Genomic DNA, 16,194 nt, shown 5'->3' with positions numbered 1-16,194 from the left:
TACGCAATGCTCGTCAGGGGAGTGAGGTCTGGTCTTGAGCATGACCATTTTATGAAAAATTGATGAAAAAGGGCCCATGGTTGGTGTAGTGGTTAGCACTCTTGCCTTTGCAGCAAGAAGACCCGGGTTCCAGGCTTCGAGCCCCGTTTAGAACAACTTAGGAACAAGGGCCTTTTTAGGATTAAGTAAATTGGTCACTCTGAGTGAGTGGTTGTTTGTCTCTATATGTGGCCCTGCGATGGACTGGCAAACTGTCCAAGGTACCCCGTCTATCGCCCAATGTCAGCTGAGATAGGCACAGCAACCCCCGTGACCCTCGGGTGGAGGATAAAGCGTTAGATAATGGATGGATGGCATTTTATGAGAAACAGGGCACAGTAGCTGTAGTTTCCATGAAGAGGAATGCCTCCTCTTGAATGATGCTCAAAGGTTGTACACGCATTCAAGTCCTGATGTGAAGATTAGTTAAAGATTGAGGCTGCACACTGGCACAGGAAATTACATCTTTAACACATCAGTGGAACAATAATTGCATTGTTCCTCTAAACACCCTTTTCAAGTTGAACCCAAAGGTGTACGACAAAAACACTATTTAATTGCTGTGACACACTCATGACTGGCCTTCACAGCTTTGGAGTCTCTTTCAAAAGGAGATGACGCAAGAAAGAAGAAAGGCGCAAGGAGGTTGGGGTTGGTCGGGGGGTAACAAATACTGGCAATTGAGAAAAAAACAACAACAACTGTAATTTCCAACACAGTATGTGGCAATAATACGGTCTAAATTGCTTCCTGATGCCAAGAGTCACAGCCATTGCTGCAGCTGCAACCTGTGACTGAGCCAATCAGTGTCAACTATCTCAAAAAGTTGAAATATATATTGATTTATGATAAAATAGTAAAAAAAAAGGTGTTAAAAATACATATCTACACATTTATTAGACCACCTGTCATTAAAAACAAAACAAAACACAATATTCTTAATTGTGTTTAAAACTGAAAAATGACATTATTTATTTGACAAAATAAACTGAATTCAGGGTACAAAAACTGAGTATAAATAAAACTGTACATTTGGATAACAGTAATAGGGTTAGGGATAAAAATATTTTTCCAGTAAAATAGCTTCTTTATACTGATGTATTATTAACTATAACAGAGACATAAAACTGCTGTTAATTTAGTGCAGTTGTGGCTTTGGGTGGTGGTCTAATACATGTGTAAATATATCACCTTTAATATAATCAGATTGTTGTTTTCTACAAACAAAAGTATGACAATTTCCACACTCGGCTCTCACATACTGTACAGCTCTGGATGTCTCATGACTCCGTTTAATTACGCAAAAAATGAACAGTGCGGGTTTCGAGCCTGTTTTTCAGCTTTTCATCAGCTGAAGTGGGCATTATTCCAGAAATGTGGCATTAAGACATCTTCCACTTTCTGGCAAACTTTCCAACTCCAGAGAAAGGTTAGAAATGTTTAATAAATATAATAAAACATGTATTCACTGCACACAAGATGTGTTGTGATCCACCTTTGCGGTCTCTCCGGATCTTTGTTTTGGCATCCAGCATCTTCACTTTTTATGAGCGCAGTCGGTGAAGAGATGAGCTGCCTGACATAATGTCCTGGCACCCAGAGCTGTAGACTGACACGGTGAAATAAATAGGCCGTGTCAAGTCAAATGTTTCTTCTGACCATTACTATTAAATATGGCCGTTTAGATCTGATTGGATTTTGACTGATGACACACAGTAGCACAGTTTTTATTCTAATGAACTTCAGACTTCCATATTTCAAACCTAATCTAATCTTTTTTTTTGTCGCTTTGATCTACGTACAAGACATTTTTGTCCTGAGCAGATGGCTTTAACTACATTGTGGAGATGGATGACCACAACGTGTTCATTAAATAACATCTATTTTGAGTGCAGTTTTATGTTTTAAACATACCTGCTGGGATGTGTAAATCGGCACTAGATATGTTATTCAATACGAGCCAATCAAAGAGTTAAAGAATTGTTCTAAGTTGAGTGGCATTAAAAATTACTTTCCAAATATTGCAGCAACGGATTCCATGATTATCATATTTTCACACTGACATTGACGCAAGCATAACATCCTCATTCCATACATACATACATACATACATACATACATACAATAGGCTCCGGAGACATTTTTCTTCGTTGCCCACCAGCTGTCAAGTCTGGGGTTTTCAGCTCAGCTCATTACCTGAACCTCATCCACTGCACACCCGAGTTATCTCAGCTTCACAACTTCTGTTTGTGTATATGTAGACAGGAGCTAAGCTGTCTACATATACACAAACCGTCATTGATAAATCTATAATCCAGTTATCGGTCCGTCATCATGGGGATGTTTGCGTAGCCTTTTTCTCCAAGTGTGTGTATTCTCAATCCAGACGTTCTATTTTTAACTACACCACAACAGCTGATGAACGGGACCAGTGATCACATTGATAGTTCCGCACTGACCCGTTAGACTTTGCCAGCTCCCACTGAAGAGAAGCAACGGACCATTTTATTTTGACTAATATTTCCAATGACAAAGCTTAAAACAGCAGATTAAATTAGAATTCTGTGTAAAGAGAATAATTTCAGTGCACATTCAGGGAGGGAAAACAAACCGTTTTACTCTGAAAGACCAGTGTGCAGGACTTAATGAGGAAAAGTTATTATTGGGACTCCATCAGGAATAGGTGTCGCGGCATTTCTTTGCATTACAGCCTGAGCTTGAGCACTCCGAGAAGCTGTACCTGGAAGTGCTGTAACTAAAAGGCTCCCAGAGGAAACAAAGGTATGCTATGGGGAACTATTTACAAGTGGAACTCATTTAAAGGCAATGCATGAATCTTTTTTAAACAGATTTTAACATGACTTAAAAAAAAAAAACAAGACCTCCCACAGCCACCTCTATTGCTTGTAGTGGCCTGTACAGTTTCTACGGGATTTTCTGCAATAATCTCCACAATGTTATGTTATGTGCATACTCCTTTGCCTCAGGGTAAACATTACTGGCTCCAACAGAAACACAACAAAAGCATAAAAGGCAAAAGAAGGTTTCTTCAAACACAGGCCAAACATGAAAGTGACTGAAGTCGAGCAAGACTAGACTTTAGTTACCTCATCAGTGTGCATCCTTTCCGTGAACAATTCGGAAAACATTTGATCCTCTTGCATCACCAATACAAACGCTACTGTGTCCATGTGCAAAGACATACAGTATGTGTGTGAACTGAAGCTGACAAAGCATTTTACTGCCGCTGTGCGCGTCCACGATTTATGCCTCTCCACTGTGATAATCGTCTTTAAGAACAAGGTTTCGGTTTTAACGACAAAACAGTTTCAATTTCACGTCTCTGCATTAGCAGAATATGACTCAACCTTACGTGCCGTCTGTGTATACCGTGTGCCATCAACTGCGACAATGACCAAACGTGCCAGCGTTTTTTTTCTCTCCGCTTTAACATTTCAGTGATGCATTGAAACAATGCAGGATAATCAAGGACGACAGTCATTTTCGGAGATTAAGTTTTGCAATGATCTGCAGACGACGCTCCACAGATCCTCTTAATGGTTTCATTTGGATTGTGGATTAATGTTGATGAATTACACTGCAAACAGTTACACAACCTCAAACTCCTCTGTGAGTTACAAATAAACTGGTGTCGAGGGTTATTAAGTGTTGCTTTTAAAAGGTTAGAGGCACAATTAACCACAGAGTTGCTCCAGGGAAAGTGGAAAGCTATAAATGATCTATGTTTCATAAAAATAATTAACTATTTCTACATTTTCTTTCAACAGCTCTGTTTCTCATCAACAAATTATTTTCCATTCTCTTCAAAGAGTATTTGGATGCTGGCATTATGTCACAAGGCCAAGAGTGCAAATCAAAAGTCAAGCAATACTTCTCTCAGAAATTTAAAAATACTGAAGTAGCTTACTTGTCAATAGCAAGCTAATCATGCTGAGACTACAGATTAGCCACTATGCATTGTCAGAACAGTAGCTATCTTGCTAATGTTTACCTATCAAATTACATTGTGGAGATTAGGCAGTGAAATGTTGCCTATTTTGGTAATTTGCTCATGTCCATTAAAGGGCGGTTTCACCAAAAGTTTTTCCCGCTTGTTCAAATGAAGAATAAATTTCAAATCACTATGATGCTGCTGGGTTTGTTTAATTCACATTCTATTACAGTCTTGGATTAAATTTAGTCAAATTGGGGCATGGCAGTGTATAGGGCTTGTAAATCCTTGATATGTCCCATATCAAGGATTTGTGTCCTGTTACAGCACCAGTCTTAGGCTGGCTTTACACGACAACGATCCGAACACAAACTGCAAAAGTGGCGTTGCGCTCCCACTTTTTATTTCACGTTTAGACGAGCGTCTTTGGGTGGAAATCTGAATGCACACGGTGACGCAAAAGTGTGTGAAATTTGATGTAGTATGCATGCCAGGTGGCTAGGTGGCACTGTCAAACAACAACACCAGGAGCGTGCGCATGCACTGAAACTTCCTTCTACTTCTCTGTAGTAGCGCTGAGTAGCCCACAGTCGAAAAACCACAACATTAACTCGGCGTAAATGCTGAAATGACTCCTGTATAGGTATCAGAGCAGCTAAGGCAACTTGAATGTCGGACAGATGGATCGAATCCGACATGTTTGTTGTTGTTTGGCTGTACTGCACATGGATCTGACGTCAACACGTACAGGAGGATAGCCAGCGTGACGACACCACATGGCACCACATTCGCCTCAGGTTCTCTAAAGAGAACCGGGGGCGAATGTGGTGCAAACTTCAGCGTTGAAATTGGTGTCAACTTCAGCGTCGTACCAGCGTGAGCAGCTCAGAAAACACTTTTGCGTTTTCAACCCTTTAGACGGGAACGCGACAGCGGAGCGTTTTTAAGATTTCCACTCTGGAGGGTGGGTTCATTTTTTTGCGTTTTTAAGCCCCAAAAACGCCATCGCCGTCTAAACGTAAGGCACATCTGATAAAATATTTTGTCGGTGTCACCCGGGAGCGTTGCCGTGTAAAGCCAGCCTTACATTTAAATGAGCCAGACCTAAGACAAATTAACAGCACAATGCTCGAGTAACATTTTCATCTTATCCAAACTTTCTCTCCGGTGGCTTTTATATGTCCCTTGTGACAGTATCTGTCCAAAAAGAAATTAAAAATGGACGACTGTAGGGACGTGGTGCTGTAAAAGCTAATGTATAGGAACCCAAGATTTAAAACAAAGTCAAGGCCAGTTTCTCTCAAACTTTGTTCAGATTCATTTTCTTACACTTAATTTATTCTCTCCAACATTGTTCACAGATTTACTGAACACTTTTCTCTGGCCAAGATAATACATCAACATGATGGGTGATTTACACAGTGTGAATATCACACATGTGCTTTGGGGCAAAAAAAAAAAAAGGTCATGGCAAGATGTCAAATTCCGTCAAGCATCACAATACCACAAATGTTAGCCATGATCAGGAGCGTGCAGTCGGGCTTGCTGATGGCAGAGATGTCGAGCAAAGCAGTGTCTGCAGAATTGAATGTCCATCAATCCACCATCAGCTGTCTAAGAGTTTGACAGCAGTGCGAATTGTCGGTATGTGTCTGCTAAAAACACATCACCATGCCAGAGCAAAAAAAATCTACTGGTGTCAAGTAGAAAAAAATCTACAGTTCATGCAACTCAAATGAAAACTGTTTGTGCTATAGGAAAACTTCCAACGGTTTCTGAAAGCTAAGAAGTTGCATGTCAAAACCAACACGTGTATTACAGTAATTTCACTCACACTGTTGCAGGAAGCCGGTAAATCAGAGTCTGAAAAGTCTGTTTCCATTTTTTTGGCCTGTTTTTGGACATTGAGACAAAGACTCAAACAAATGTTATATTAAAAGGGTTTTATAGTACTTCTAAAGTGTTAATACACTATGTTAACATGCAGTGAGATGTAAATAACTGCCAGATATTGAGTTATTCTGGACAAAAGCACTTACTCACTGGACATTTTCTGGCATTTCTATAGTTAAAATAAGCAAAACAAAGTCCAGACCGACATTTTGAGGCTTAGGTGTTATGTAAAATCATCACGCTGGCATTCAGATTAAGCTTTACGATAATTTTTCTTACATGTGATACAGACTTAATTGGCTCATTAATTGTACCTGATTAAGTGTGCTGCACAACATCACAGACATCTCCTCATATCTTTATGGATCTACATTTACCTCGTGATATCTATAGTAAGCCGCAGGGATGATTAGAACCCTAACCATTCAAATTACACCACAATAATTAAGCTCTATAGGGAGAAGACAGATGTGACAAGTGAATACCACATCAGATTTCCCAACAAAACACATCTATAATATACCTGTGGCACAGTTCTGCAACAGTATCACAGATACTTTTTCATGATTTATGTAAACACATTTCCCCAAAAGGCAAACATAGTGACAAAGGAGGACAATATTAAATATTTTTTTAATGGGGTTTTTAACAAAAACATACAAATAAATGTCAAGTGCTGACAAAACCACCACGTCTTTATAGTATGAATGGAAATGTGTCTTACAGCATAACAAACTGCTAACTTGATATAAACATGCAAGTAATTTTATGAACAAAACACATTTTCAGCAACAACATAGAACAAACCTCATCTCCTCCAACCAAACAGCATGAAGAGGGGCTCTTGTCAGAGTCTGCCACCCAATGTCAGCTCAGATTATAATCCCCGCTAATTCAAAATGACATTTGGCAAATCAAAGAGCCTTGAACTGAACCCTACTATCATGTATTTGGGTTTAATCTGATTGAACTCAAAGAGTTTTATATATATATAAAAAAAAGAAAGAAAAGAAAACCAAGGACATTTTCTGAAACAGTCAAGGAGCAGAAGGAAGACAACGATCAGCAGTGTTAGAGCTTTGAGATGGCGGTGAGCAAGGAGCCAGTGAGGACCACACAAGTGGCCAAAAAGAAGATAAAGCAATTGGCCAAACCCTAAGGGGAAGAAAAATTGAGGTCAACTTATGACTTATTAGATTAAGTTTGTTGTTGTTTTGCCAGTGGACATTATCAGGAATGGCTATGGCTGTAAATTCACTAAGTGAATACAGTTTGCTTTGTGATTCTGCACAGCATGAGTTTGAATGTCACAAGAGTAAAATGTCACTATCGAGTGTCATCCAGTGGTAAATACAAACAAGCCATATAAAAATCTAGTATTTGCTAAAGCGACATATACAAAGAGGAACAGGAGAATGTAGACACAGTTCTGGCTACTGTCATCTGTGTTAGTAGCAGTTACCTATAGGGACATGATCTTGACAAAGGTTCAGTGTGTGCAAACTTTAATTAAAACTATTTTCATTTGGCAGACATCGAAAATAATTGTAATTACATGTTCAATACTTAATTTGGCAATTTACAATCAGAATATTTGAATCAATTGTTTTAAATTAGCCTTTAATATCAGGAGCTCCTATATAGGCAGCCATTTTGGACCACAGATTAATGCTCACTGGAGGCTATGAAATCAGCTGCAACATGTAACTTTACTAATAAATGTTGCCACATTTTTCACACACTATATCTTTAATTAATACTTGTCAATCAACATTGTTTAATTTCAGGCCATCTTTAGGTGAAAGACCATAACAGTTGTCTTTGAACCACCATTTTTGAAATATGGGTATTGATATTGCTAAATTTCGCTCATATTGCTCAACTAGGGTAGCTCAAAATTGTATATTTATAGGTCAGAGCAGCTATTTTAATATACAGCTACTGAATGAAAATGTGCAGTGTGCAGTGTAATGCTCACCTTAATCTCCTTAAAAATCAGTGATCCCCACATCGCCGCAACCAGACCGTAACCCTGCAGAAGAGAAACCGAAACAAGGTGTTCTTTGAGCACAGCCCGCTGACGCTGATCATTTTCCTTGAATGCGTTTTCACTTTGAAGAGCACTGAACGTTTTTGAAATTACAAACAGCTTTTGACACCCCTACTTAAAAAGGAGGAAAACGAGGGGAGAGAATAAGAAATACGTTTTAAGATTCAACCCTTTTCTTGACGCCATGAATACATTAAATGATTGTATTTTATATTATTTATATATCTCATATTTGAAGTTATTCTTTTTTGTGGGAATGTAATAATACAAATACTGTGTTTGATAATACAGCACCAGCTATAGGGTAGAATTATTGCAAGGAGCTTTTGGCTGAATTGCTATTGATGATTTACGAGACCCTTTTTCTTTACATCATACTCATTCATCATCTCTCAATGAAAGCTCACATCAAAAACTATACAGTGCAAGTGGATGCCGGAGAATTAATCCTCATGTTTTCTTGTGATGCTTGACAGGATAAAACGTTTTTAACTTGTCCATGTTCTTTGGGGAAAAGAAGCTTTGCTTTCTAAACACACTGTAAGCTTTGTCCATCATCACCAACCAAGGACAAAAATCACATCTAGAGGCAGGAATAAGCTCTGCACTACGACCTTCCTATTGTATGAAATAAAAACATTGAATGTTGACAACTGAAGGTCTTTAAAAGTGTCTACAACCTTTACAAAGCAAAAACACATTGAACATGTTACAACCCGAGCAGTGTCACTCTTGAACAATGAATCCGTCAAGTGGCAGTACATATGCAGGCATTCATTTCTCTAACTACTTTACTTTCAGGACTTTTTGCTTTACTTACTGCAGAGGTGATTGGAAAGGTGATGACTGCACTCAAGTAGTTATTCGCCAGGAACCAGCAGTACGTCGCCAATGCCCACATCAGCCCAGACAACAGACCTGATGAGCAAAATGAGAGAATGCACATGCGCCTCAGTCAATAAAACTCGGACAAATAAATTAGTTTACAACACAGGCAGGCATTGGAAAGATAAACCCCAAAAAACTACTAGAATAATATCATTTTCTTCCACTAAATGATAACCAACATCGTGGGCTATTGACGAACACAAGAAACTAGAAATTGAGACCACGAAATTCTCTGGAAAATGTATAATGTTATAAATCAAGTGGGAATTAGGCTCTTTCTTACTTTTATTATTCTTACTGCCAAGATGAACTCAAATGGCAAACCACAAAACTACAACCACTTTTTTTTAGATGCAGTCTGTGGTTCAGACATGGTATGAACATCTGTCCTCAGTGATCCAACCCGAATCTAAACTGTCCCTTCCACAGGTGATGGTTTCATTTTTGTGACAATGCATGGATTAATTGGCTACAATGGGGGTGTTAAGAGGATTTAAAGCAGTAAAGTAAAAAAAAAAAATGCTCCAGAAAACGATCTTCCACTCAGCCTTTAATACCACACTTTTATGGGGTCAAATTGTCAACCACAATAACATATCTAAACTTGCACAATGGGTGCTATTGGTTTTGCGTCAAAGGCCCTGAGCACTTTCTCTGAACCAACACATTCAGCCATTCCTTCACTAATGTGTCTGCACTTGCAGATTATGGCAACGAAGAGTTATCGCTTCACATGTCAAATTGTAGTAATTATTAGACACACTTTTTGCTCCAAATCCATTGATAGTTCAGCGGTTAACAGAGAGAGAGAAAGAAAGCTGGTGGAAAATGTGTCATCGCAAGACCAGCCACTCTGTTTTTAGACTCCATGTCTGAGCAGAGAAGAAATAACGGGCCTGATGCCAATTCTGAGGGAGCAGAGTTTGTGGCTTTGGCATCAATGACGTTGCTGATGTAAACAGGAGTTTCCTGCATACTTAAGGAATTCAAACATCAAGCTGCTTGTGGTTACCTGTCACTTGTTACAGCCTTAGTCTGAACATGAGTTATGAGTCGTTTTTATTTTAAGTCATATCTTGTCCAGACAATCACTACTTAATTTTAAAAGAATAATACTGAGAGAGTGCTGAGAGTATTCATTATCAAGCTGAATTAACGGTCCAAATTAATAATCTAATGAATTTACTTCATAAAACTTCCAATGTTTCTCCACATGTTGCTTCAAGTAAGTAAAAAAAAACCGTTAAGTTTCTGTTCATGAGAAAATGCTTGTGTAGCCGTTCCAACATTCTTCCGCCGTGCCTGTCTGCGTTATCTCCCGATACCTCCCTACAACCTCACCTCACCTCTTCTACTAAAGCTGCCTCACCAGAGAATCTCTAAGACTGTTCTGAGGCTGCACCTGGTGACCTCTCTTTCTTGCAAAAAAATAAAATCACACACACACACAAAAAAAAAACACTCTGGTGCTTTTCGAGAATTATTTACCAATAATTTCCATAGCAAGACGTTAAAAGCCCAATTTTTAACAGTAAATGGCAGCCTGCCTCTGACCGGCTCAAAATAATGACACAGATGTTATTTTACTCATTAAAACTACAATTTAGTACAACGCTGATTTACTTGCTCCTGAAAAATTTGTGGATAAATCACACTGATTATTTTATAGATTTATAGATTTTCAATAGAAATAAAATGTGTTAATTATTAACTAATTTTTTTTCTATTGCAAACCATTTAAATCCATCATTTGTCTAACAGGCTGACATTTAAATTGCACAATTAAACAGTTTCAGCAACTACTGAATTAAAGGACATATTCTAGGCTTGTTTGTTCTTATACCCGTTTCTCAACACATTGGGTATAATGGGAGAAAACGCCTGTAGCCGATTCACATATGGACACAGGAGTGTGAGGAAATTAAGCCTAAGGATGCCTCGAGTGTGAAAGGAGTTCAGTGAACGCAGCATCATTTTAAAAACTGAACATGGAAAATCTCAAAGAGGTCATTTATCGTAAAAGCCAGAATGAACAGGCTTGTGCACGTGCACCTGTGTAGTTTGTAATTTGGCAGATCCAATTCGTCTTGAACAAGCTTCAGCAAAACGTCAGAAACAGTTACCTGGTAGGATGGCTCTGGAGTAAACTCTGGGTCTGTTGTTCATAGCAGCACAGTAGATGGCAAAGTACAACGTGCTCGCAAGGAAAATGCCAGAGCAATGTGCGTAAACATAGTCAAGGTCTGTGAAGAAAAGAACCAAGAATTGACAGAGTTAAATTACTTGAAGAAAATGTCTGTGTAACCGAGTTTGCAATAAATATAAAAACACAAACCGATGGCATTCCCTCGTTTGTGAAGTCGGGAGTGAAAATTATAGCAAAGCAGCAAAAGATTGTATTGACAATTCTTCAGTTCCTCCCATTAAGGACTTCAGAGATTCACAGATGATTCAGCAGCACATCATGATTGAAATCCATTTTTAATTTCTTCTATTTATGGCACAATTTAAAGTGAACAATTAATCTATACCGTACCATAGATGCTGGCTCCATAGAAAATGCTGTCCTCACACAACGAATGTGTCTTAATGTAGAAGAGTGGTATGAATGAGGCGCCAAACAGCAGACCTGACGTGATGGCCAGCATACAGCCTCTGATGGAGAGGATGAAGATGAAGAAGATGAAGAACAACGGAAAAATCACTTGTTAAAAACTTTAACATTTGCATTATTTACAGGGCCAGAGGATTGTGTCATTTGTTCATAAATGTTCAGGGCTACACCTGGTGCAGTGTTTCACATTTACTGAATGTGCTGCAAACACATCATTTTAAAGTTTATCACTGTAACTCATCAAGCCTGAGTCTGGCAGTGAAAAGTCTCTGACTATCATTAAGTTACACACCTTTCACAATCTTCCCACATGCTCCCCTGTGGTGCATGACAGGACAGTAAAAAAAAAAAAAACCCACACCATTCTCAATTCAGTGACCCATCACAATGAGTGTGAAGTGGTTATTTTAAGATAAAATCATGACGACACTCAGAATAGCACGTGGCCTGGCATAGTCCAACAAACTCCTTAAATTATATCAAAATTAATGGTGACCCTGACTCCTCGATCTACTCCTAAATTTAACCTTTTCTTTTAAAAGCCCGTATACCACCTATCCATAATGTTATGTGAAAATCCATTAAGTGTTTTTTCCATAAACAAAAAGACACAGGTGAAACCCTCAGTGGACGTAAGAAAAAGGTTGTTGCTTATTAATTAGTCTAATTTATTCTCGCTTCATCCTTGAGATAATTAAATATTGTTGGATGTATTTTGTACCATTTTGTACACAAGCAAAATATCCAGAACACATCCCACTGACTGCTAATGAGTTGAGCTCACATTAAACGCCTGGTCCTCGGTCCTAGGACGTCTATCCAGAACTCAGAGGAACTTGGTCCAAAACTGCTCGAGTTTGTTCTCTGCAAAAAAAAAAAAAAGAAAACAGCATTCCATCACAGAGCCTTGTTGTTTATCACACAGGACTGGCCAAGAATTTACTGTTACTCACAATTTACATGAGAAAATAATTTCTGTGAAGGTGTAAAAAAAAAAAAAACGAGAAACCAATCAATTTACTCACCCGGTCAATAAGTAGTGGAAGTGATTCGGAATCGGGATGCAACTCCACATCTGCCTTCACAAAGAAAAAGATCAGCCCACTGGAACAAATAAATTCATATCCATCAATTAAAAACAAACACCTGCAATAATACATTATTGTGTTGTAATTGCATTGAGAAGAGAGTGTGATGGTTGACCTCAACAAACACAGTCCGGCTCCACAGTAATTCAATATTGGCCTGGCGACGTCCTCAGCAGCAATCCCAAACCAGCCGAACCTGGAAGACGGTCGCATCGTTTCCTAAAGTTAAAAAGTCTAAAACTGACGGACAACAAATGTCAATCTGGGAAGAAGATGATCACACAACGCTCTGACTCACCTCGCAGTGGCCCAACCCATCAACAAACTGGAGGATCCCCAAAATAAGGTCCCAAGACCAAGGCCAATCGCTTTCACAATTGGAACAACTGCTAAATTTCCTGTGGATGAACATGGATGGAAGATTTAAAAGCTGCAGCGCGTAACTTTCTGTGATGTTTGGTGCAACAATATTCTGCCTCTGGTCTTTCGTGAAGAGAAATTATGCATTAGACATTATTTGTATGCTGCTTCCTTCATCTCTATCAAGCATAACTATCAGACCTGAGTGAGGGAGCGAGTGTCTGTATACAGCGGCAACGCAGGGGAAGGTTAAACCAGTCGACCTGCTGAATGACCATGTTTTCCGAGTAGTAGAATTCACTTCTGAAATATGTTGTCTCTGCCCCTTTGTTTTGCTAGTCACCCGCCATTAGTCGCCTCAGTGTTGCTGTTGCCTCCTACACACTAGAGTATCGAACAGCAGAACATTTCATACACTAATAGTATAATATGTTGGTCTGTCATGCACATATTTTTGTATTAAAATCAAGAGGATTGTGGAACAAGGTTAAATGTTTTAACATTGAACACAGGGTGAATGCTAATTTTGAATGATTAAACACCTCCGAGTACAGTGTTGGCGTATGCTCCGCAGCACATCTCATAAGGAATAGATACACAAGTTTCTCTGATAAGAATATGCATATAGCTCTGTGCTAAGATTCTTTGCCCTGGTTAAAAGCATTAGGGAGCTTGTTACTATCCTTCATTTCAGAGCCGCTGAAAGCAGAATCTCATCACAGCCGGGGCAGGATGTGAATAAAATGCGTCAGGATGAGGTTCGGCTATGAAACAAAGTCATTTGCGCTATATGAGGTAGCCGTGTCGTATGAAATAACGAAAATGCTGTGTCCTCAATGTTGGGGTTCATCTCTGCAATGTGCACCAACATCATTTTAGGATGAAGTGCAGCACGCATGCCAGGTTGAATGCCACTCAACTTCCAGATGAACACTTGAACATTTGATCCTGTATGAAACCAATTTTCCCACCACATCCCTAGTTTAGGTCTTCAATGAGAAACTACCTGTGGCCCAAATCGCACCGCCAAGCATCGCAAAAGGGTGGAATTTGGGCGACTGAAGCATCAGGTCTCCGAGCATGGACACGACCCATATGGCTGCACAGTTTACCCACTGAAAAAACATTCCTGCAAAACAGAGCAGATGTAGACCACCATACATCCCACAATACAATTTGGGGGACTTTTCCCCGATTGAAAATCTTACATTTTGTGTGTGTGCTTACCATCTCCTGTTTCTATCCTTTTGATGGGAACAAAGTTGCTTCCATACAACAAGACAGCAACTGCATTTGCAGCGATCCCATACACAAAATGAGTCATGTTAGTCGAATTAAAGGTGAAACCAAAAGTTTCCACTTCGCCCACCGTGACACGATCATGACCATGGGCACCTGGTTCAAAGAGAGAAAAAAAAAAAATCAATTAAACAAACTCGGCAGCCTCTGCACTGCAATCCATTCAGTCAACACATTTCCAACAACTGGTGATCTTGATATTGTGAGGACAGTGCTCTTCTGAATCAAAATAAGACCAAAGGACTTTGTTGCAAATTACCGGTTCTCGTCAATATTCAGTCTGTTGAGAAATGGAAGAGGTTTGTTTATTTGTGTTTACAGTCAACACAGAACATGTTTTTGCTTTTTTTTTGTTTTTAAAGCAACACAAGTAATCTCATATCTCATTACAGAATTGCCTCACGTTGATGTAAGAATATTTTAGAGACAATTTACAGAAGCCTTGTGGCAATGTGAGGGCGTAAACAAAGCAGACTATTATAAATATGGCTGGTAAAAACAGCCTGAGAGAGAAGAATCAGCAGCTGGGATTTTGTACATGAATGGGTGAAGCAAAATATGTCCACGTCCCTGTTCAACCTCTTTTTTAAATATATATATATTGATAGTATGTAAAACTGTCTCCATGCAGATAGAGCTGCTACAGCAACCACAACCCTAGCAACCAAGTCTTTCATATCAAGTACTGTTACATTGAGTGAACACCAATTATCTGCACTGTGGGTGTTTTTGTTCAATCTATTCATTGTGTGATTTCATTTATTTTGATGTTGTTCTTTTTTTTTTGCATGTCATCCTGTGCAGGGGCAAAGACAAAGTTCCACATCTGTGGACAATCAACAACCACATCATTATTAACTCTTTCACAAAGTCGACGACGTACCTTGTTTGGAGGAGTGCTGGGCGCCGTGACCGCTCACCATCAACAGCGACACAATGAATAAAAGACACGTCGGGCACTTTGCTTGGAGCATATTAAAAGTGATGCTTGAGTTTTCTGACCTGAGGCAGCAACAGTGTTAAAACCAGAGAGAGTGTCTGCAGAGGTGAGGACAGAGGACTCAGCTGCTGCCAATTATCTAATCACTCTAACGTGGGACTCAAGCAAACTGAGAAAGAGCTTTTAATGAGGCGTCCATTGCTGAAGTGTGTGTGGTCACCACAAACTCAGTAAAGAAAAAAAAACCCTTCTTATTTATAAAGTAAGATTTTAAGAAAAAGGCTTGTGGTAACCTTTTTTGCATAACTCACCTGATCTTAACTGAAGAAGAGTTCAACACAAGGAGAAAATTGACCCATATGAAATCCTGAAATATACAATTATCAGAGGTGGAAAGTAACAAAATACATTAAATTTACTCAAGTTACTGTATAGAGTACTTTTTTTGTGTATTTTGTATTTTTGTAAGTACAATTTAAAATCAGGATTTTGTATTTTACTTGAGTACGTAGGCTTCAAGCTTGAGACCGGAGGGTAGCCGGTTAAAACCCCGACCTGTCTGCAGCTGAAGTGCCCTTGAGCAAGGCACCTGACCCCCTCACTGCTCCCTGAGCGCCGCTAAATGCAGGCAGCTCACTGCTCTGGGTTAGCATGTACTTCACCTCACTGTGTGCTGTGTGTTCACTAACTCACGGATGGGTTAAAATGCAGAGATTGGAAATTTCCCCACTGCGGGACTAATAAGGGAATCTTAATTAATTAATGAATTGACTCAAGTATTGTACTTAGTTACTTTATAAATCCTATCCGTTACTGAGTAAAACAAAAAATAAAAATCAGCACAATGAAGACCTACAGGGGGAAAATATACACCAGAACCAGACGAACGATGATGTGATTAGCACCAACACTGGCGCGTGAACATAGAGGGCTTGGCCAAAAGTGACGTAATATCCTGTGTCGCGCCGGGCGCATGAGCTCCAGAATAGTTATGGATTTCTGACCCATTGTCATATTTCTACTACGCTCACACCCTCCACGCAAATGAACTAAGTAACTTTTACTTAAAGT

General features: G+C 39.3%; 1 protein-coding gene across 1 annotated transcript; it reads right to left on the bottom strand.

The window, feature by feature from the left end:
* Positions 1-6,955: 6,955 nt before the first annotated feature.
* Positions 6,956-15,106, bottom strand: tmem144b (transmembrane protein 144b; the record flags this gene model as incomplete). Its single annotated transcript, XM_083891417.1, has 12 exons — positions 6,956-7,039; positions 7,863-7,916; positions 8,755-8,852; positions 10,946-11,065; positions 11,359-11,477; positions 12,221-12,300; positions 12,462-12,540; positions 12,640-12,720; positions 12,823-12,922; positions 13,891-14,013; positions 14,112-14,279; positions 15,067-15,106. 12 exons carry the CDS (start codon positions 15,104-15,106, stop codon positions 6,956-6,958), a joined length of 1,146 nt encoding a protein of 381 aa, XP_083747543.1.
* Positions 15,107-16,194: the final 1,088 nt, after the last annotated feature.

The sequence above is a fragment of the Microchirus variegatus genome, assembly GCF_963457635.1.
Source record: "Microchirus variegatus genome assembly, chromosome: 6".
NCBI classification, from domain to species: Eukaryota; Metazoa; Chordata; class Actinopteri; order Pleuronectiformes; family Soleidae; genus Microchirus; species Microchirus variegatus.
Note: the sequence above shows the minus strand (reverse complement) of the source record. Positions and strands in the feature narration are given on the sequence as shown.